This window comes from Microtus pennsylvanicus, chromosome 9, assembly GCF_037038515.1.
Source record: "Microtus pennsylvanicus isolate mMicPen1 chromosome 9, mMicPen1.hap1, whole genome shotgun sequence".
NCBI lineage: Eukaryota > Metazoa > Chordata > Mammalia > Rodentia > Cricetidae > Microtus > Microtus pennsylvanicus.
The window spans coordinates 68,464,942-68,487,046 of NC_134587.1; the positions used below are offsets into that span (position 1 = coordinate 68,464,942).

General features: G+C 46.6%; 1 protein-coding gene across 3 annotated transcripts in view; it reads right to left on the reverse strand.

Annotated features, from left to right (window-relative positions):
- Plekha2 (pleckstrin homology domain containing A2) overlaps positions 1-22,105 on the reverse strand; it is a 59,824-nt gene that overhangs the window by 29,964 nt on the left and 7,755 nt on the right. For all 3 annotated transcript variants that reach the window (XM_075986378.1, XM_075986379.1, XM_075986380.1), the window contains exon 2: positions 15,096-15,259. In XM_075986378.1, the coding sequence (XP_075842493.1) occupies positions 15,096-15,236 (141 nt within the window). In that variant the 5' untranslated portion in view covers positions 15,237-15,259. The remainder of the gene's footprint in view (positions 1-15,095; positions 15,260-22,105) is intronic.

Genomic DNA, 22,105 nt, shown 5'->3' on the forward strand with positions numbered 1-22,105 from the left:
TGAAGGCTGAAATTTTGTACAAGGGTTTAGGTGCCTTGTGTTTTGATGGCAACGTGCCACCTGAGGTTAGGTGTAGAATTTCTACTTGTTATCACACTGACATTCAGAAACTTGCAGATCTGGGTTCATTTCAGATTTCCAAATTTTAGATTCGGAACGTTCCCCCTCCAGCCCCACCCTTGTAACACAGCGATGAGGGGGGTCAGCACAGGGGAGTGTTTCAGTGTGGCACTTCCCTGGTACACAGGGATGCCCTGCAAGTGTGGCCTACAGCATCTTTTCTGAATGATTGTTCCATCTTATTCATATCATTTCAACATTCATTTCATAACATATAGTATACAAACTCATATGATACAAATTTTTTTAACTTGCCTGTGAGTTTATTTACTTACTATAATACATGCCAAATGAAACTGATGTCTGAACACAAAAGATGAAAACCACTAAGGAAACATACTACGAATGCAGCAAGAATGGCTGAGGGGGCAGGGCAATGGGAATGCTTGCCTAGCAAGCACAACAGTCTAGGTTCTGTCCCAGGGCTGCAACACACAAGGTGGAAACAAATTAAAAACAAAAACAAAGCAAGGAGCAAAAAGCAAACAATACCAGGGAGCTCCAAATACTGGGTCAGCAATGTTCTACCGTGACGGACCCTTCCTGGCTCCCTGATTTCTGTTGACCAATATTAGAAATCGTACCAGTGGAGTTGCCGATAGATAAGACTGAATGAAAATTCTTTCCCTTTTAACCTGAGTCGGAGACCCCACCCCACCCCCATAATCAGAGTCCATTGAGAAGCCACGCTCACAACCTGAACCTGCGGCTCCAATGAACACCTTTATCCTCCAGGAAGACAACAGAAACCCTCACTAAATGGGGCTATCTCAAAGCAATGAAAGGAACAAAATTCTAGATAAGAAAAGTTGGTAAATTTACCTAAGGATTAACAGTGAAATGGTCCACCATTCTAGAAGACTGCCTTAAGAAATGTCTTGGCTGGAGAGACGGCTCAGACCGTTAAGATCATTGCTTCTCTTACAGAGGACCCAGTTCAATTCCTGGCACCTACAAGGTAGCTCACAGCTGCCTATAACGCCAGTTCCAGGGGATCCAATGGCCCCTTATGGCTTCACAGGCACCAAATACATATGGTGCACAGATATATATGCAGACAAAATACCACATACATAAAATAAAAATACATTTTTTAATTAAAAGAAATTTATAAAGGAATATCTTAGTTTTTGGAAAAGCCTTCTAGTCCATTGTCTAAAATTAACATATATCTCTGAGTAAATTCAGTGTCGAATTTCTTGTTCATAAGAAAATGGATAGGGGGCCGGGTGATGGTGGCGCACGCCTTTAATCCCAGCACTCGGGAGGCAGAGGCAGGCAGATCTCTGTGAGTTCAAGCCCAGCCTGGTCTACAAAAGCCAGTTCCAGAACAGGCACCAAAGCTATAGGGAAACCCTGCCTCGAAAAGTCAAAAAAATAGTGAGTTCGAGACCAGCCTGGTCTACAAGAGCTAGTTCCAGGACAGGCTCCAAAACCACATAGAAACCCTGCCTTGAAAAACCAAAAAAAAAAAAAAAAAAAAAAAAAAGACCCCATTTCCACCTTTTACAGATGAAACATTGAGTTAGAAGAATTTCTTTGGGGGGGGGGAGAAGATGGGTCAGTGGTAGAGCACTTTCCAAGCGCGTCTGAGGCCTTAGGTATCGCCCCAAGTTCTGTAAAAGATAAGTAAGTGAAAGCTGCCCTGGGGTGCTCGGGTTAGCATCCCTTTTATTTATGCATTGTTAAATTTCATAATGATGTTTAAATCATTTTTAAAGGAAATCTTCTTTGTGATAAGAAAGGCTCTGTTATTCTCAAATCAAAATCCAAAGACAGCCACCTCTGTCCAAGAGTAAGGAGAGATGGCCTCTAGGGCTCTGAACTACTCTGGGCAGAGACTCAGCTCTGCTGGATGGCAGAAGCAAGCCTGAGTCTCCGCAGCCTCACTGGGGCCAAGAGCTCCAGGGACACGTGGAGCCAAAGGCTCCCAGGCCTCCTAGAAGCCACCACATCCTAACTGTAGTATTCACACTCTGCCTGCAGACAAAACTGTCCCTATAAAATACAGATGATAAACCGTGCCAGGCGGTGGCCGGGAGAATTACATGAAAATAGGGTGAACATTGCATGGGGCGGCCATGGGCCCCTTAACCAAGCTAATTACAAGATACAAACACCAGGGTCTGGGCTACTCTTAAATAACTGCTCTCCTCACCCCAAACCACATCTCCAAGCCTCTGGAGCCCCATCCTGAATCCTGAGTGAAGTGGGATGGGGGAACAGCTTGGCCTCTAAAGCCACACGTAATGACAGGGGTAGATCAGATTTCGAGGATGTCAGCTCTCTGCTCTGGCCTCTCACGCCTCCTCCTCACCGAGATGTGCTGCGCAGTTACCCTGGGGGTGAGGGTGGGGGAGGCACAGATAAAAGCTCTCTCCACCCCAAGGAGCCAGGAAAACATGACAAATGTCTGTAAAGCTGTTTGCCCACCTCCTCCTACCCACCCAGGGGGGAAAACATCCCTAGGATTCCTGAGACAACTTCATCCAAAGTGAGACTCAGTGTCCACTCCAATTAACTGAATCTAAAAGCTTAATAGCAGCAACTTGCTGGGAACATCGAGATGAAGGCGTCTTGTAACTCTGGGTATCTGTAATCCCAGCATGCAGGAGGTGAGGCAGAGGCAGGATAACACCATAGCATCTGAACAGATGGGGCCCCCACACAGGAAGGTTTGTAAATGCACTTTATTATTATTTGGCTAGGGATTGAACCCAGTTCCTTCATAAATGTCTGGCACACACTTCAGCCCTGAAATATACAGCTACTCCCTCACTTTTAAATGGAGGAGTTAAACTTCTAGAAGGCAGGTATATGTGAAATCACCTGGGATGTTTTTTTAAGCTGACACATAATCCTATATCTTGGGGTACAGCAAGACCATTCAAGACATATATACAATTATAATGATCAGATCAAGATGTCTTATTTGTGGCAGTTTGAATGGCAATGTCGGCCATAGACTCATAAGTGTGAATGCTCTGTCCCCAGTTGGTGCAACTCTCTGGGGAAGATTCAACCAGATTGGCCCGGTTGGAGGTGTGTCACTGGGGGGGTGGGGGGCTTCGAAGTCTCAAAAGCCCACACTAGTTTCAGTGGTTTCTCTATGCCTCCACTTTCAGATCAAGATTTTGTGAGCTCGCCGTTGTTCCTGTTGCCAAGCCTTTGATCCTCCATCATGACTCTCTACCCCTCTGAAACCAGAATCCAATCAAATGCTTCCTTTTCTTAGTTGCCTTGGTCACTTGTCACAGTAACTGAAAAGTAAGCCATTGCCATATCTGTCCCTTTGGACATTTTTCATTCCCCTGTGATGCAAACATTCAAAATTCTCCCTACCCGTTATTTTGAAATATACAACTAGTTTCCATACTTGCCCTAATAGACTAGAGAACTTGTTGAAGAACTTCTTTCTTTTTCTTCCTTCCTTCGTTTCATAGGTCTCACTGTATCACCCAAGCTGACTTATTAGGGGTGATTTTTTTTAATTACATTTAATGTGTCTGTTTGACTGTCTGTGTGTCCATGTGTATACAGCCATAGTGTGTGTGTTATGGCCAGAGAACGACTTTCAGGAGTAGCAGGAGTTGCTTTTCTCATCCTTCCATGTTGGTCCCAGAGATTCAACTCAAATTGTCAGGATCAGTGGCTAAAATAGAAACTTGACTCCATTTCCCAGGTCCTAGCAAGAGTAACAAAGAGCCTAGCCATCGCCAGAAGACTCAACTGAGGACTCATAAATCCACAGGCATCAGCCCTGCAAGGGCCAGTGACACCTCCTTGCCTACCATAACTCTTTGTGTGGCTTATGCGGGGAGACCAGGAAAAAGAGAGCTCCTCACTCCAGCTGCAACCTGACACTCCGGAGAGCTCAGCATGGGAGACAAGGAAGAGCATGCTGCACAGTGCTTCAGAATGCTGCTGAATCCCCACAATCCTCTTTCACAGACACAGAAGCTGAGGGCCAGCAGGTGAGGCCCCTGGAGCAAGATCATACAGAGAGCAAGTCAGGCGAGAATTCAAACCCAGCCCTTCTGGGTTCCCAATCCTCCATGGTACTTTCCTTCCTGCCAGGCCAACTCCCCCTTAACAATATCTAAGAGTTGATTATCAATGAAAGGTAAATATCAGAGCAGGAGAAGAAGGGTTCCGCCGAGCAAGGCCTTAGATACTTAGTTGCCCAAGCTGGGGCTAGGAAGGAACTAGTCCAACTGGCTCTTAGGTGCCAAGCTCCACAAGAGCAGGGGTTGAAGGGTGGGAAGGGAGAAGGAAGGGTGCCCAGCCAACAGCAAGGAGCCCAGCAGGCATCAGATATGGCTGCTGGCTGCCAGGAGAAGAAAAGACTAGAGGAGAACATGGGGAGCAATCTCGTCATGCCTAGGGCGTGAGCTAAAACAACAGTTTTCCACACCAAAGCCAAGGCCATCCAGGCTCACAAAGAAACACCTGTGGCAAGATGGCAAAAGAGCAAGCAGCCCAGACCTGCATTCCACAGCTCTTCTGGCACGAGAGAGCAGCTAAATAAAAACAAGAGCTCTCCCAGGCATCAGCTACCCTGGGCAGGTCTTTATCTCCACCCTGTAAAGTTACTTCTATTGAAAACTTGTTGACCACCATGTGCCCATGGCCACTTTCCCCATTCTCTGGTTCCCAACACGTGTTTCATTTAACCTTGCTCTGGGAGCAGTCCATGTCATAAGATGCGGTGCTGGTTGAACCCTCTGGTCGTGGGTCTCTAGTCTTGGCTGACTATGCACCTTAGACAGGAGGAAGTGCTTGTATGTAGTCAAATGACCTTCATATCCCTTGCATCCCTCTTCCAACCTGGTCCCCAGCCCGGGCTTCATAGATGCTCAGATAGAGGTGGGTCTGTCATTGTCAATAACCTGAATGGTTCATAAGCTCCTTCATCCCTTTCTTCAACCCAGCGTCCTCCAAGTTTGCCTCAACACAATGGCATTTCCTCCCCATCTTCTCATTGGTCTCTCCTCCCAACTTCCACATCTCTATCAAGGGTTCTACATCCTCTCTCCAATCAAATAGATATGAAACTTTCTATTATAAATACACAAAATTTATTGTTTTTTAATGCAGTTGGGGACATAAATTATCACTGAAAAGAAAATATTTGACTTTAAACGAAGAGAAAATAGCTATGATATACACCATTTAAAAGTTGAGCTGAAGTTGGCCGGGCAGTGGTGGCACACTCCCAGCACTCAGGAGGCAGAGGCACCGGATCTCTATAAGTTCAAGGCCAGCCTGGTCTACAAGAACTAGTTCCAGGATAGGCTCTAAGGCTACACAGAGAAACCCTGTCTCGAAAAACAAAAACAAAAGCAAAACAAAACAAAACAAAAGTTGAGCTGAAGCGACGCAGTATTATCCTCTCGTGACTTTTGGTCACATTTATCTGTTGTTTAAGGATGGGAATGCTTGAGGGTAAATGTTTTACCCCCAGTCTCATAACAGGGATGGCTCTATTGGCTTATAACTATCCAACACACCAAAGAATCTTCCTAACCCAGAGTGACGCTGAGAGCAATCACCAGATACCCATGAAACAGTTGGCAGATCACAGGCTGCTCACAGTTAACTAAGACTAACTAAGCACCCCCTACTTCCCAGGCCCCCCAACATTACAGAAGTCTCAAGCCATCTTTGGAGATGCTATACAACAAAGTTTTTGTTTTGTTTTCACTTCTTATTTTGTTTTTATTTAACAGAAGAGAACACTGCATCAGGCCAACAGCCTGGGCTTGCTCAGTGCCAAGAGTAACATGCTGAACAAAACTCACAGCCAGCGTCAGGAGGCATCTACTCACACCTGTGTCCTTAACAGGGTCTTCTGGCTGTTTGTGAGACAGGGTTCCTCTGTGTGGCCCTGATCATCCTGGAGCTCATGCTGTAGACCAGACTGGCCTTTACAGAGATCCTCCTGCCTCTACCTCCCTAGTGTTGGGATTAAAGGCGTGTGCCACCACCACCTGGCATAGCCTAGTCTTTGTTTCCACATTTCTTAAATTTGTCTGATATCAATAGCATATTCATCTACATCAGTATGACTCCTCTTTCATAAGAGAACAATACTTCTGTCTCCCTAGGATCTAATCATTTATCTATAATCCCTTGGTTATCAATCCCAATTATATATGGTATATAACACTAAGAACTACTTGATTAATTTGAGATTTAAAAAAGGCATAAGCATATACTTGGTTTGGGGCTAAGCACATAAAGTTTGGTTTGCAGCTAAGTTTAACAACCTGAGTTCCATCCCTTGAACCCACATAGGGGAAATAAAAAACCAAATCTCACAAATTGCCTTCTGATCCCCCCCACACACACAGTGACTTGTGAATGTCATGTGTGAAACACATAACATATAAAAGCCTCCTATGGCTTCTAAAATATACAGACTTATAATTCAACTCATAATAATTTTTGACTTATAAATATAATTTTCTAGTAAGCAAGAGAAAAAACTCAGGGTAGAATATCTATCTAATATGCACAAAGCACTAGGTTCAAGCTCCCAGAACCACAAAAGAATATAATTTTATAAACTCAGAATTTTAAGAAGCCCATGGGTGAATATTGTTTTTTTTTAAGATTTTTATTTTTTATTATGTATACAATGTTCTGTCTGCATATATGCCTACTCGCCAAAGAGGGCACCAGATCTCATTACAGATGGTTGTAAGCCACCACGTGGTTGCTGGGAATTGAACTCGGGACCTCAAGAAGAGCAGTCAGTGCTCTTAACCTCTGAGCCATCTCTCCAGCCCATGAATATTGTTAATGGTTAGCTATACAAAAGCAGGCACTGAACTCTTGAGGCTTCTCCTTCACCCCTGCAGCCAGCCACCAAGCCTACCATTCTCGTCCCTCAGACATCCTGTAAGAAGGGCCCTCAGTTCCCACCACTTACAGCCCCAGGCACAGCTGTGAAAGTGAAGCCTGGGCTGCACTGGGGACCTCAAGTTGCTGGAGATGGCAGAGCTGTGGCAGGTCTGCCAGGGAGACTTAGAGAGAGGGAGCGGAGCCAGCCCAGGAAAGAGAAGTGGGAGGTATGCAACAGAGCTGGAAAGACAGAGCACAAGGATCGAAAGAACCATCTAAGGCCTCTGACATCAGCCACAGAACTATTGGGTCTGGAGCTGGTCCTGCTGGGTCTTTAATTTTGTTTTTGGTCCAGTATTTCCTCACTGTGACCATGTCCCTGCATTTTGGAACGGTAATGTATATTCCGTACCTTGGTATGTTAGAAGTAAGTGGTTTGCTTTTTGACTTTACAGGGGGTTACAAAGAAGAGGTTGCCTTGAGTCTCAGAAGAGACTTTGGACTTTAAATTGTCATGAGACTGAAAGACCATAGAGACTTTTGAAATTGAACTAAAAGCGTTTTGCATATGATGTGGCTACAAGCCCATGAGGGTCAGTTAGTAGAATGTGGTAGTTTCCATGGGAATGACCCCTATAGGTGCATATATTTGAACGCTTGGTCCCGATTGGGGGAGCTGTTTGGGAAGGATTAGGAGGTGTCACCTTATTGGAGAAGGAGTGTCACTGAGGATGGGCTTTAAGGTTTCAAAAACCCACCTCTGCCCCCATGCCCAATTCATTTTCTCATTCTCTCTCTCTCTCTCTCTCTCTCTCTCTCTCTCTCTCTCTCTCTCTCTCTCTCTCTCTCTCTGTTGTTGGTTCAACATTTAAACGTGCAGAGAGTCCCCCAACACTGTGCCTGCTGCTATTCCCCATACTCCTGGCCATAATGGTCATGAACCCTCGCCCTCTAGAACTCTGAGTCCCAATCAGCATCTTCTTCTGTAAGTTGCCTGAACCGTGGTGTTTTGTCAGAGAGATAGGAAAGAACTAAGACACATGTAGACTTAATATATCAACTGCAGAAAGTCCATCTTAAAAAAAAAAAGCCACATACACACACAAACTTTTTAAATGACAAAAATTGTAGAATATTAAAAAGAAAAAACTTTCCCAAACCAACTACAAAAGAGATGAAGGTCACAAGATGCCTGTCCAAGTGGGGGTCACATGGGCAGAGGGACACTGAAGAGGCCTGTCGCGTTGCTGTCCGCAGAGGGGCTGCAGCCGGGGAACAGGGGCAGGACACAGAGACGTGGCCGCCATATCCACTTTCCTACACTAAATTTGTACCGGGTATATATGTTGCCCAGTTTCCAATGAAGTTATTCCCTGGGTCTTGGCTGAAGCTGGCAATGCAGGAAGAAGCCTTTAAAGTACGGACAGACCCCAAATCTTTGCAAAGGAGGCTTCTGACACAAAAACATCACTCTCAAAACACTGTTGTCACCCGGCCTTTAAGGTGACAATATAGTTATACATCATAGTGTTATAAGGTACGTATGAGCCCAATATCCATCTCGCTGTGAACATTGTGCTTTGTGTCCAGCCAGTGGAAAGGCCTGTTTTCAGTCTGGTTTGCTGGTTTGTTTGTCTGTCTGTCTGTTTTAAACAGAGCAAAGGTCTTTTACTGGGGTCCCTGATTTGCTAGGAGACCTGCAATCTTCGGGAATACCACGATGATCCACAATTCACATGATGGCCCGTGTGAAAGAAGTGTTACCAATGTAATATTTTTAGCAAGGAGAAAAAATACACTCTACTGAGTAATTCCAACACGGACCACCATCAAATGTCATATCATTTCCACGCTTCGGTTTGCTCTTATTCACGACTGTATAATTTAGCCTTGCAATTAGCCGCGTGGGCGGGCCCTGGCAGGGCTGAACACCAGTGTGGCTGAGCAGCTGGAACCTAGGTCATCATTCAAAGGTCACTGCAGAGGAGAGGAGGCCCAATTAAGAATTTCCTCTTCTCGATCGTGATAGCGACCGACATACAATTAAAAGTAAAACTGCCAAGGCCTGAGAACATAGCTCAGAGGCACAGCGTTTACCAACACATGCGAGGTCCTGGGTTTGATCTCCGGCATTAACAATAGGCGTGCAAGCAGGCACACACCCACACCCACACCTGCTAGTATTGTAACTTGAAGGAAGTTTCGACAGTGTTTCAAGAGTTGTTGCCAACCCTGGGGACAGACACATGCCTATAATCCAGCAACTCTCCTCAAGAGACGGAGGCAAGAGAATCCCAAATTTGGTCCTGCCTGGATTAATTAATTAATTAATTTAGCCAGCCCTTGTCTCAAAATAAATAAAATGTGGCCAGTGGAGAGCATTTGCCCATCTTGAATGAGACCCAAGGTTCAACCCCTAACACCGAAAACGTGAAAAACAACAAAAGTCTTGCTTGCATGCAGGATGGCTAGGTTTTAGAGAAATGTGCTGTACTGTGCGCTTACACTGTTATTCTGTGCCTATAGCCGGCAGTCTGGTATTATGAGTTTAGAAACCTGCCGAAAGGATAAACTTCCTGCTAAAGACGATGACTGTGATAACAAAAGAATTATTTATTTGCTTGGTGTTGCCAGCATATTTATTTTTAAACACATTAGCCGATTTGGTGGCCTAATGGATAACATTGGTACTTTCCACTAAGCGAGGCCATTTTAGCTATGGGGTTTCATCCCTGGTTTAGTATCATATCTGTGACTGAAAACCTCAATTCCTTCCCTCAGACTGCCTCAGAATACTGCCATTTAAAGTTGTGCTCGGTCATGCTGTGTTCAGATTCCTCTCCCCCTGTCTGCCTGCGCGTTCCGCTAGCAGACGCCGTGGCTGGCCTCCCAGGTTTCTCTATTCTGTCTTAGGGGACTGGCCATGGGTCTCTAGAAGCCATTCTGACTACATTTGCGGAGCTGTGGTCCTCGGTAGTCAGCACAGGCATACAGGAGCCCGGCTCTTCCAGGACAACTCTAAAGTTCACCCAGAGTTCCCAGGAGGCCAGGCTAAGCTTTGCCTTCTGACTTCCATCTGAGCACACGGCGGCAGTGTGTGGCCTTCCTTCTTTCCCAGTCAGGCTTCCCCCTCACTCCTCGGTCCTGAGAAAGCATTTCCTTAAAGTGAAGAACTCGCTTCCAAATCTTTGTCTGGGCACCTGGCTACTCATACTAAGGGCTTCTTCTCAAGACCCTATCCTCAAGCATCCCTCTAGCTAGGTGACCTCCTGTGCCTCCATGATGACTACTGTGTCCTCCCCTTCCTCCTCAGCTCTGATTGGGTCAAAATGGCACAACCATTAAAAGAGACTTTGTACATAAAAACATGTCAGAGCCGGGCGATGGTGGCGCACGCCTTTAATCCCAGCACTCGGGAGGCAGAGGCAGGTGGATCTCTGTGAGTTCGAGACCAGCCTGGTCTACAAGAGCTAGTTCCAGGACAGGCTCCAAAGCCACAGAGAAACCCTGTCTCAAAAAACCAAAAAAAAAAAAAAAAAAAAAAAAAAAAAAAAAAAAAAAAAAAAAAAACAAAACATGTCAGAACCCACAAATGCTCCGCAAGTCTGAATGACATATAGTAACAACCATTCTAACATGGCCCAGCACAATCGGGTGTGATAGTATATGCTCACAATCCTCAAACTCAGGACATGGAAACAAGGGGGTTGTCAGTTCAAGTCCAGTCTAGGATACATAGTATGAGGTACTGTCAAAAAAAAAAAACTCCTAAGAAAATTAAAAGATATTAATCTAGTGCCACATCCCCCATGAGGAGATGGTTCACAACTCTCTCTACCCCGTTCTATGTGGTTCCCTACCTCTCTACCTGCAGAGGGGGGTGGTCTATGATGCCCCGTCTGTCTTGCTCACGATGGTGCCTCAGCACCTAGGTAGGCATCTAACACACTGGGTAAGTTTAGTAAACACGTGTTGGGTAAAGTCACTAAGCTTCAGAACAGAAAGGACTTAAGACACCAACCAGCTAACTAGAGGAGCCAAGGTTGCGGCCCTGACCTCTCGTCAGCCAGACCCGGGAACTTTCCACATGAAGTTCTGCCTTCTAACGAGAGCTCTGTCTTCCTTGACAGACAGCAGAAATGGAAAACTAAGGCCCCTTTCCTCCAACCCAAACCCTGGCCAGCATCCAGGTACTGGCAACCAGCAATGTCCTGAGGGCCAAGATCATTCTAGCTGTGGGGTATTCCACATGTCATTTCTATTTCCTCAGCTTGAAGCTCCCTAGAGGCAGAGATGTTGAGTTCACCTTCCCCACCATCTACAGGAGCTAGGAAACTATCAGGAGAGAGAGGGGGGACAGAAGTGATTGATAGGATGGATCCAGCCTCACACACTCCCCCCCCACCCCCAACAGCTCTATATTTCCAGCCTGGTCAACAGGTATGGATTTCAGTTCCAAGGGCTCAGGAATAGTCAGGAGATTTAATGAGATACACAGAAGACCACTCATGACGGCTGGTGTATGGTGAGAATAGTGGCAACAGCAAGCGAGGCAACAGCGGCAGAGAAAGGCTGATCAATGCCAGCTACGTGAAGGTTCAAACAGGCAATGATCAGAGACACCTGGAGTCCGAAAACTTGTTCATTAATGCTTGTTAAACATTATCATACCATATCATAATCCCCTTTCCTTATAAAAAGAAAGATATCCAATTACCCAAGCACAGTTCTCAAAGTAGCCCTTCACAAGAACAGGCCAATATTCTCAGGGAGCCCCGGGTTGTAGGTGGTACTAGATTTGGGTTCTGTTCCTACTCCCAGGAGAACAACATTAACCGCCCCCCTCTGACTTCCTCTGACAGCCTCATCACCGCTCCTCTTCCAGCTTCTATTCGTTCCTTTATGCAGGAAGTATACATTCATCCAACCCCACACATTGTAGATCAGCTTGAGCAACAAGCTCTGCCCTCTGCCACCTCACAGGCTGTATCCTCCACTCTCTTTCTTAACGAGAAACTTCATTTACACGTTTTTCTTCCTCTCAAAGCCACCCCAAGGTTACTGTCTTATTGTGAGCAGCAATGGCAGGGGTCTGGGAATCAGACTGACAGGTTTATAGCCCCAGTTCTGCCACTGTCTTTTTATTCAACCCTGGGCAGACTTCTGCTCCACACCACCTCCCTCGCCTTAGCAGCAACACTGTCTGCACCTATCCATTCCCACCAGAGTGAAACAAAAACCCAGCAAAAGTAGGGCATGGTGGCACGTGGCTTTAATCCTAACACCCAGAAGGCAGAAGCAGGTAGATTTCTGTGAGCTCAAGGCCAGTCTGGTCTACAAAGTGAGTTCCAGAACAGCCGGAGAACTACACAGAGAAACCCTGTCTCAAAAAACAAAAACAAAACATCCCAGTGAATTGTGCTTAGCATGGTAATAAATGTTCATGAATGTCATTTCCTTCCACACTTTACGAAAACACCATTCTCAAATCTGGAGAGACTGCTTGGTCATGAACGTGACTGACAACTAACACAAGGACTGAAGAAGGAAAATATTCTGAACTGACTCTCACAGCTAAGACCCTCCATGCTGATCTCTTCTTCTCCATGGGAAGACATCAGTTCCCCAGGTTTGGGTCATAAGTTTACATTGGTAACTCAGATAGGAAGATTACAACCTGAGACCTCCAGAGCAGAAAGGAAGGGAGGCTACCCTGGAATGGGTAGACACTAGTGAAGAGGTAGTCCCAAGAGCCAAGAAAGTAGTCAGGCAGAGCATTGCTGGTGAGCCCAGGTCCCAGGTCCATGAGACAATCAAGTCAGAGAGTGGGTTTCATTGTGGCGAATCCTAAAGGCTAGCAATATCCATGACCCAAGATGAGGACACCATGGTCATGGGTGACCTGGTGGGTTGACAGCAAGACTCTCTTGTAGCCCAGGGTATGAGTGAAGGTTCAGTTCTCAGCTGGGTAGATGGCTCAGTGGGTTAAGTGCTTGCCACACAAGCCTGAGGACCTAAATTCGAATGCCCAGTAAAGTCTGGCATGCATAGTGGTTGCTTATGACCCAAGTACCCTGGAGGCAGAACTCTAGGGGTTCTCCAAAAGAAGTAGACTAGTCAATATAGCAAAATAAGTGAGCTCTGGATTCGAGCAAGAGACTCTGCCTCAGTTTGCAAGGTGGAGAGAAATCAAGAAAAACAGTGACATCGAACTCTAGCCTCCAAACTCATGTGCCACACACACATGAACACACATATAAACATGCACCACACACACACACACACACACACAAAAGGAAGAAAAATAGGTTGGTTGACAGGTACAAGCCAGGACCCAGCAGCAGCTGGGCAAGACTCCCTACGAAACTGAATCTTGTTTCAAGACAATGCAAACACAGAACAGTGGGAAGCAGGTAAATCGGGACAAAAATCCTGAGGAAAATGGCGAGCAAGCTGGAGGGTAGACCAAGACCGGAGGATGGTGGGAGGCGAGACGTTGATGCTGCAGCCTCTGTTCAAGGGCTCAAGTTCAGATGTTCAGCAGTAAGAGAAAGTAAGCAATGCCTTATCAGGGGTTTGGGATGAAAGGCATGGGTTCAGTTGTTGGGAGGGTTCATTTCTTCCTGGAGTAGGCAGTCCACAGCATGTGACTCTCTGAGTGTTTTCTGTATCTATTATGGTTTTTACTCAACTCTCAAATCCGCAACACAAACAGTGAAGACCTCCAGAAGGTTAGTGTGTGGATAATGACCTTGAGAGTCACATGACTTTTCCCACCTCACGTCTTTTTTTAAAGCATTGGTTTTGTTCACATTGGTGCACAGGTGTACCAAACACATGGCAGTCAGAGCCCAGCTTGCAAGGACTTGCTTCTCTCTTTCCACCATGTGGATCTTGAGGAGTTGAACTCAGATGTCACAGGCTTAGCAACAAGCACCTTTACCCACTGAGACATCTTATCGACTGTCCATCTCCCATCTGAAAGCACACATCTAATCCCCAACATTAACACTATCCTCTTCAGCCCTCGAACAGACCCAAATCCCACCCTTGGCGTTCATGCCCATCTATACACAGCCACGCCCTGTCATGGCGCTGCCCAGGGACTATGCCTCACTTCCACCATAGTGCTATGGACCAGTGGGAAGGAAGGACTTGGCAGCACTCCGTGGAAAAAGAAAAAGCTCCAGGTTCTCAATGACTGCTTCCAGTCACCCAGCCCCCACCCCTGCCAAGACAGAGCAATACAGCTTAGGTGGTCAGGACAGGCATGGTGGTACACGTCTTTAATCCCAGCGCTCAGAGGCAAAGGCAGGTGGATCTCCAAGTTTGAGGCCACTGTGAATTCCTGGCCAGGAAGGGCTACATGTACATCCCTGTCTCAAAAACAAAAACAAAACCTTGGTTCCCCAGCTCTGTGCCTGGCCTCCACACTATGTTAAATGGATCATTTCCTCTTGCCCAGAGTAGATTGCAATGTCCAGGACTCAAGTTTTCTCCTTGGTAGCATGAGAAAGACACCAGGTGACCTAGATGGTCACTACTGCCAATCCAAGATTCCATGACTTCCTGATTCAGGAGACCAAAGAAGTCTGGCATTGTCCGACTCAGGGAGCCAGATCACATTCTCTGCTGGGGAGGAGCCCCAAACTGGAAGAGCAGGAGCAGTCACCAAGCCACAGCCCCGAGAGGTGAGGAAGCCACTCACGTCTGGGCACTGGGAGGCTCTGCCCGACTTGTGCCGAGTGTTAAATTCTTGTAGGTGAGAAAGGCACAGATCTAGGGCTAAGAGACTCTGCCCCACCCACAGGTCTGCTCCTCAGCTCTCCTCTCCCTCTCTCTTCATTCCCCCACCTAATGCCCCTTACTCGGGATTAAATCAAGATTCCGGTTCATGCTAAGAGTGCACACACCACTGAGCAATATGGCCAGCTCTAGAGAGAGTTCTCTTGGGGTGTGCATGTAGGTATGTGTTGAGTGGTCTCTCGCTCATCTCTCGCTGTGTTTAAACAGCTCCAGACACAAAGTCTTAGAAAGAAACCCAACCTCTCCCCGACCCCCCAGTGCTCCTCCCAGACGTGGCAGAAGGTGAGGCAGCCATCCTGACCCCTTCCTGCCTGGCTTCTCACCTGGGGATTGTCCATGTACCAGAGGAGGCAGTTGGCCTGGGTGTCCAGGATAAAGTACCTCCGCAGGAACTTGCCACTGTTCTCATTGTCCTCGATATCCAGAAACCCACAGATTCGGTTCTGCCGATCCACATAAGGCATTCCTGGGCTCTGCTCACATTACCCTGCACAACACGAGAGAGATGCTGGTGAGAAGCGGGCTAAGGCAGGCTCTGAGGGGTTGGATGAGCCTCACCTGTCCCTGGTTTGACTCATCTCTGTGACACACTGGGCCCCTTGCTACCACCTTCCTTCCCTAGGCACCAAAGTCTGCCCTACTGGGCCCTGGAATCGTCTACCAACTCTGAGCTGTCATTTTTGATGACTGTTAATGAAACCCATTAGAACTGGCCCAGCACATTTTCCTGAGGCTCTACTGTGTGTATGCGTGCATCCAGAGCCTCAATTTAGTCAGGATTCTTTCTGGGTCATCACTAATGACTTCCTAGTCATCCTGTACCTCGGTTTCCACACCTGTGAAGCGGGGATAATCATGAGTCAAGTTATAAGTATATCATATATGAACATATATCATGTGATTATATAATAATCATGAGGTATTCAAGAAGCCTGGCCATCAGTCATTACACAATGCCCCTATAAGGGGCTTCTGGAGCCTCTTGGCAAAGCCACGCCCCTTAGTCGTCCTGGTTGCTGCTGCCCCTCTGCCGTAGTGACTCAACCGTGCCCAAGTCCTAACCTCCATATCTCAAAATATGACTGAATTTGGAAACAGGGTTTTGGCTTTTTGTTTATTTTCTGTTTTGAAACGGGGTCTCACTCTGTATAGTCCAGGCTACCCCAGGCTATCCTCAAACTCTTAATCCCGATGCCTCAGCCTGCTAAATTGCTGAAATTAAAGGTATGCACAACCACACCCAGCCACAGACAGGGTCTTTAAAGAAGTAGTTAGCACATATTTAACACATATTTAGCAAGTATTTAGCCCTGGCCCACTGATACCACATCTTTGAAGATGACATTTGGAAACCCAATGGTCCCAGAAATGAGAAGACAGCCATCAAGCGAAAGAGAAAGGCCTGAAACATCCCTTGATCTTCCACTTCTGGCCTCCAGACAGTGAGAAAATAAATTTCCATTGTTTAAGCCCTCAGGCTGTGGGCTTTGCCATGACAACCTGAGCTGAGACTCCCACAGCTACCAAATGCCTACAGATTTGATTTTGCAGATCAGCGGGACGCATTCCTGGGCTGTGCCCACATCACCCTGCATGGGAGGTGGAAGAGGGCTAGTGAGGAAGAGGGTGAAGCCACTTGATCTCAGGACCTAGATAAGCCTCACCTGGCTGGAGTCATCTCACTTCTGTGCCGGGAATAAACAGAAAGCAATAAAAACAAGTCCCAAAACCTGAGCACCTTCCCTGAGTCAGAGCAAGGCCTCTGGCAACATGACAATAGTCACTTGTAATCCGAGTCACGGCACCAAAAAAAAAAAAAAGAAAAAAATAGTCACTTGTCCTGGCCACTTCATCTCTCCAGAATGCACTCTAGGAGCCTACAGGAAAGGGAGAGTCCCCAAGACACACACACACACACACCCCCAGGAGAGAAACAGCCAAGACACCTGGCCTGCATTCATGCACTGGGAGGAAGTACTAAGGACGGAAGCCCTACAGGGCTACAAAGCTCCATATCGCCCTCAGATCCCCAAAGCCAGATAACATCCAACCACTGAGCCCTGACTACATCAACAGAGCAAGATTCACCATGGCCCGGGCCGGAGGCCCTGCAGCCAAGCAAAAGTGTGACATGGCCGATGAAGGGACCCTATGAGCCAACACTGACTCAGAGAATCTATTACCCTAGCTTTCCAAGCCCAGAGGGGACAAGTCCCATGAAGCAATGGGACACATTTCCAGGCCAGGCTTGCTCGACAAGTGGGGTGGTGTAGTCTCTCCCATTCCAATGAGCCTGTGGTATCGAGAGGGTCCCCCCAATAAACGAGTGTCACGTATGTTCACATGCACACGCACAGACACCAGTGAACCCCATGGTTTGGGCATGTGCTGGTGGGATTCTGAACAGGGACAGAAGCTGCAGCCACCTAGAGAGCTCACGGCGACTCTTAAGGAGTGCAGGGTCAGAGAATAAAAGAGACAGCAGAAACAGTCAAGATAGAACAGCGCAGCGAAGCTAAAAGGGAACTGGAAGAGGAGGTGAGAAGAAGGAAAAGATGTAGGAAGGAGGGGTTCTGAAAAGGAAGCTAACTGTGTAGCAGAAGAGAAGGTCACCGAGGGATGAAGGAGGGACACCCTGAGCAAAGCCGTGTCACCTGCTTAGAGGTGTTACCCAGCTCCTGTCTCAAAGTGGAGCAAGTTTTGAGTTTGGAGAAATGGAAAAAGCCAAGGGTTAGGAGATGCTTTGAGGACTTATCTAGCACACGCTGGGTGATGGGCAGAAGGACAGAGGCTGTGAATGCCTGGGAGAATAAATGGCTGTTCAAGGAGCAGGGGCCTTGAGGAGAAAGACAGAGGCACTGTGCATGGAAAGGGACAGAACTTTCAGGGAAGGAGGGGAGACACCAAACCATCTCCCCAACCCCCAACCCCCCAAAAAATCTAGGCAAATTCCCTGGACGCCAACCCAGTTCCAGAAGCAGAAATTCCAGAGGTCACAGGACTCTGGCTACTCCAGGGAAATCTCTCACCACTTCCATCTGAAACAGGGTCTCCCTGTGCAGCCCTGGCTCACTTCATGTAGCCCAGGCTGGCCTCTAACTCATGGTGGTACTCCTGCCTCAGTCTCCCTAGTCCTCAGATGGCACGCCTGCGCCACCGTGCCCAGTGTAATGACAAAGAGAACATATCCGGCTGTCCGGGAGAACAAAGCTGACTGGCCCCGGGCCAGCTGGGCAGCCCAGTGTCCACGAACGCTGGCTTTCGAAGTTCCCCTTTCCAGCCTACAGGATTGGCCAGAGTCTGCTTCCTCCTCAAGACAGCGGCTGGGAGAAGGGGCTCTTTGTCCAGAACCTTCCTTCTATTGAGGGACTTCCCGGGTGCATGTATGACAGTGTGGAACTGTCATGAACCAAAAGGAAAGATCTGAAGCAGAACTCCAGCATCCAGACTGAACTCTGTGTGTGTGTGTGTGTGTGTGTGTGTGTGTGTGTGTGTGTGTGTGTTTATATATGTGTATGGGGGGCGCAGTCCTCAGAGGACCTAACACAGCTCAGTCACACAGCTCAAGTCTGTGGGAGGGAGGCAGCAGATCCACAGGAGAACGGGCACAATATGGAAACGTTATGACTACGCGATTTGTTCACCAACACTGGTTGTAATGGTCCCAGAACATTAATGCATCGACTGCGTATGACTTACTTAATCATAGCTCTAGTACTAAACAACTAAGTCCAGGAGCCAGCTTTTTGATATTATAAATAATACCAAAACTTCCTATTTTGTGCATTTTTTTCCTTTGGCACGGAGAAGAGCATCTGTTAAAGATGATGACATGGGAATGGAGAGATGGTCTATGGTTAAGAGCACTTCCGCTCTTGCCGAGGGCCTGGGTTCAGTTCCCAACACAACTACGGCAGCTCGCAACTGTCTGGACATCAGGCACCACACTGTGCATACATACAGGTGAAACACGTTTCAATACACATAAAGTAAAACCAAACAAATTTTTTTAAGGTATGTGGTTAGAACCTAGCTGTATGCTCTGTTGTCATCACTGAGACCTACTATAAAACTACTTTCTAAAAATATTTGTTGTAATGAATCATTCACTCACTTGCTTTTTTTTCTAGACAAGGGCTGGAACTCACTATGAAAACCATACTGGTACCAAATTCACTGAGATCTCCCGGGCCTCTGCTGGGATCGAAGGCCTACAAGCCCATGCCTGGCCATACTCTTACATGCAACTGTTCCTAGTTTGACACGTACAAGGATGACTGGTGAAGAGTGAGTGTTCAAATTTGTTTCTTATTTCATGTATTTTAAACTTTCACACACACACAGACACACACACACACACACAGACACATCTCAGCCTCCAGGGCATCAGGCTTCCTGAGCAGGAAGTTTCATGATGATTCAGATGTCCTAGGTAGAATTTAAGTTCTAAGCATTGCTATAAATGAAAATAAATTACATCCTTAGGGTAATCCAAGGAGTTGGCAGGCAGAGGCAGGACAATCTCTGTGAGTACAAGGCCAGCCTGGTCTATGTAGTTCCAGGCCAGCCAGGACTATGTAGTGAAACCCTAAATTTACAAAAGAAAAAGAAGTTAAACTTAGAAAAAGTTAGTTGTCTGAAATTACCTAATAACCGGTAGCAGGGAGTAGGCTAACCAGTCATTCAGCTGGAATTCCTGACCAGGATTTACTAGGCAATGAGAAACACTTGTTAGTGTCCAAGGCTGCCCACTTTCCCATTCTACGCTGCAATGAGAGGCCCTTGGAGGCTCCTACCCCAAAATATATTTTCTTCAACCACTGAATGCGCAAACCCAGAAACTAAACTTTAATAGGCCTACATCCTGATGGAGACGGGGAACTGAGCCTTACAAGAGTAGAGTAGACCACGCACTGGGTGGGTGACAGAGGCACCACGAGGCTAAAGCCTCTGCTCAAAGCAGGTTTCATTTCCTTGGGCAGGTTGGGGTGGGGGTCCTAGGATCCTTAGACACCTGGGACAAGAGAATGACCTTCCTGAAAAGTAGTTTGTCAGTATGCCAATAAGACAGCTAAAAATGTTCCTGCCCTTTGACCAAATCATTCTAGTTTCAGGATGCCATCCAAATTATTTATTATTTGAAGTAGAAAGATGAAAACTGCAATCAAATTTACAACAAAAACTTGAAAATGTTCCAAATAACTCAATGATCAAGTCATAATTCAATTCAGAGACACTCAAGTATATTAAATATTGTACAATTGTTTAAAAAATCATTGACTATAAGTAATTTCTTCTGGGGTATGCTTGTGTGTGTACGTGTGTGTGTGTGTGTGTGTGTGTGAGAGAGAGAGAGAGAGAGAGAGAGAGAGAGAGAGAGAGAGAGAGAGAGAGAGAGGAAAGAGAGAGGGAGAGCACTCTAAGTCAATATATAGTTGAGGGACTTTAGAAGCCCATCATAGCGAGTTTTTCAAAGAAATAAAATGTTGCATCAATTGTGTGGCCATTCTTATTCCTATATGTAGATTTTTTAAAGACTAGGCTTATAGTCACCAAAATATTAACAATTATAAACCACGATACAGGGGACTCTTGCATACAGTTTTCTTTCCTTTCTGTCGTAAATATGTGCTAACTTATTCACAGAGGAGAAAGTTAGATAATTAGCCAGCACAGACACACCCGTCAGCAGCCGAGTTTCTCAGTCCACTGCAGTTGTTGTGCATAAACACAACCTCAACTAAAACACAACTCAACGAAAAGTTGTAATCTCTTGCAACTTTTTGGTGCTTCATGGACCCCAGTCTAAGAAATCAGCATCTTGATGGTTCAAAGACTGACACCTGCTGTACGGGTACCCTCCCTCCATCCTTTGGGGGTTTCTTGCTTCCTGCTGCCAAAGACTCTTAGAGATTCATCTTAAGAGGGCCCATGTCCTGGGGTCTAACCAAACACTACAGCCTGTGTCTTTGTTGCAATATCTGATCCATAGGTGCCCACTATTCTGAAGAAAGGAACTGGAAATCCTCATAAAAGCCCCTAGGGAAGTCAGGCATGGTGGCTCATGACTGCAATCCCAGCACTTGGGAGGCTAAAACAGGAGAATTGTCATGAGGTCCCTGCCAAACTGGGCTTGACTCAAAACAGCAACATCACCGAAAAGCCACCAGAAACATGATGACGTTTCCTTGTTCAAACCTGGGAGAGAGCTGGGGAGATGGCTCAGACAGTAAAGTCCTTATGGAGCAAGCGTGTTCAATCACCTAAACCTGAAGTGCTGGGTGCAGAGCTGTGAACCTCTACTGCCAGCAATAGCAAAGAGGGGCAGGCAGATCCCCAGGCTCCCTGGCCAGCCAACCTAACCTAATGAGTGAGTTCCAGGTCCCAGTGAGAGACCCACTCTCCCAAAAAAAGGCAGAGCTGCAAAGATCTCTCAGTAGGTAAAGCAATTTGCTGGGGAAACACGAGGACCTGGGGTCCCCAGCACCCATGTAGAGCTTGTACAGAGGTGTACATCTGTAACTCTAACTGTTACAGGGTTACAGATGTGCACTTCTGCACAAATTACAGATGTGCAGGATTACACACATCTGTAACCCAAGCACTGGGATTGAAGGCAAACTTGCTTATATAGTAAGTAGTGATTCGCTGGCCAGGCAGTTTAATTGAAACAGTAAGCTCCAGGCTCCAGAGCTAAAATAATAAGGTGGAGAACAGGAGAGGAAGAAACCCATTGTGGACTTCTGGCAACCAGACAAATATGCAAATGAGACATGAAAATGAATACACATTACAAATAATACAAATAAATCCAAGATGGCCGGTTCCTGAGAAACGGCATTCATGTTGACCTTTGGACTGTGCAAGGGGGCACACACACACACACACACACACACACACACGGGACATGGGGAACAATAGAGGGAATGCCTTAGTGTGCAAGAGTGTTTCTCTCACAAGTGGTGAGCACTTGAGCTCATTCTCCACACAGAACTCTCCCCAGCCCTTTCCAAAGTTTTAACAGGAAAGAGAGTGGCCTGTGGTTAGGAGAACCAGATAACACCCGGGTGTGGTGGTGCTCACTTGGAATTACAGCTCTGGTGAGTGGACACAGGAGGACGCCTAGGCTCTCACTGGCAGGCTAGCCTAGGGTACTTAGCAAGTTCTAGGCCAGTGAGAGACTCTGCCTCAAACACGAGATGGAGGGCACCTGAAGAATGTCGATGTCTGAGATTGTCCTCTAACCTCCAAACATACACTTGCACACATGCATACACACACATTACAATAATAATAATAGAATAATAACAAATAAATGACTACCCCGGATATA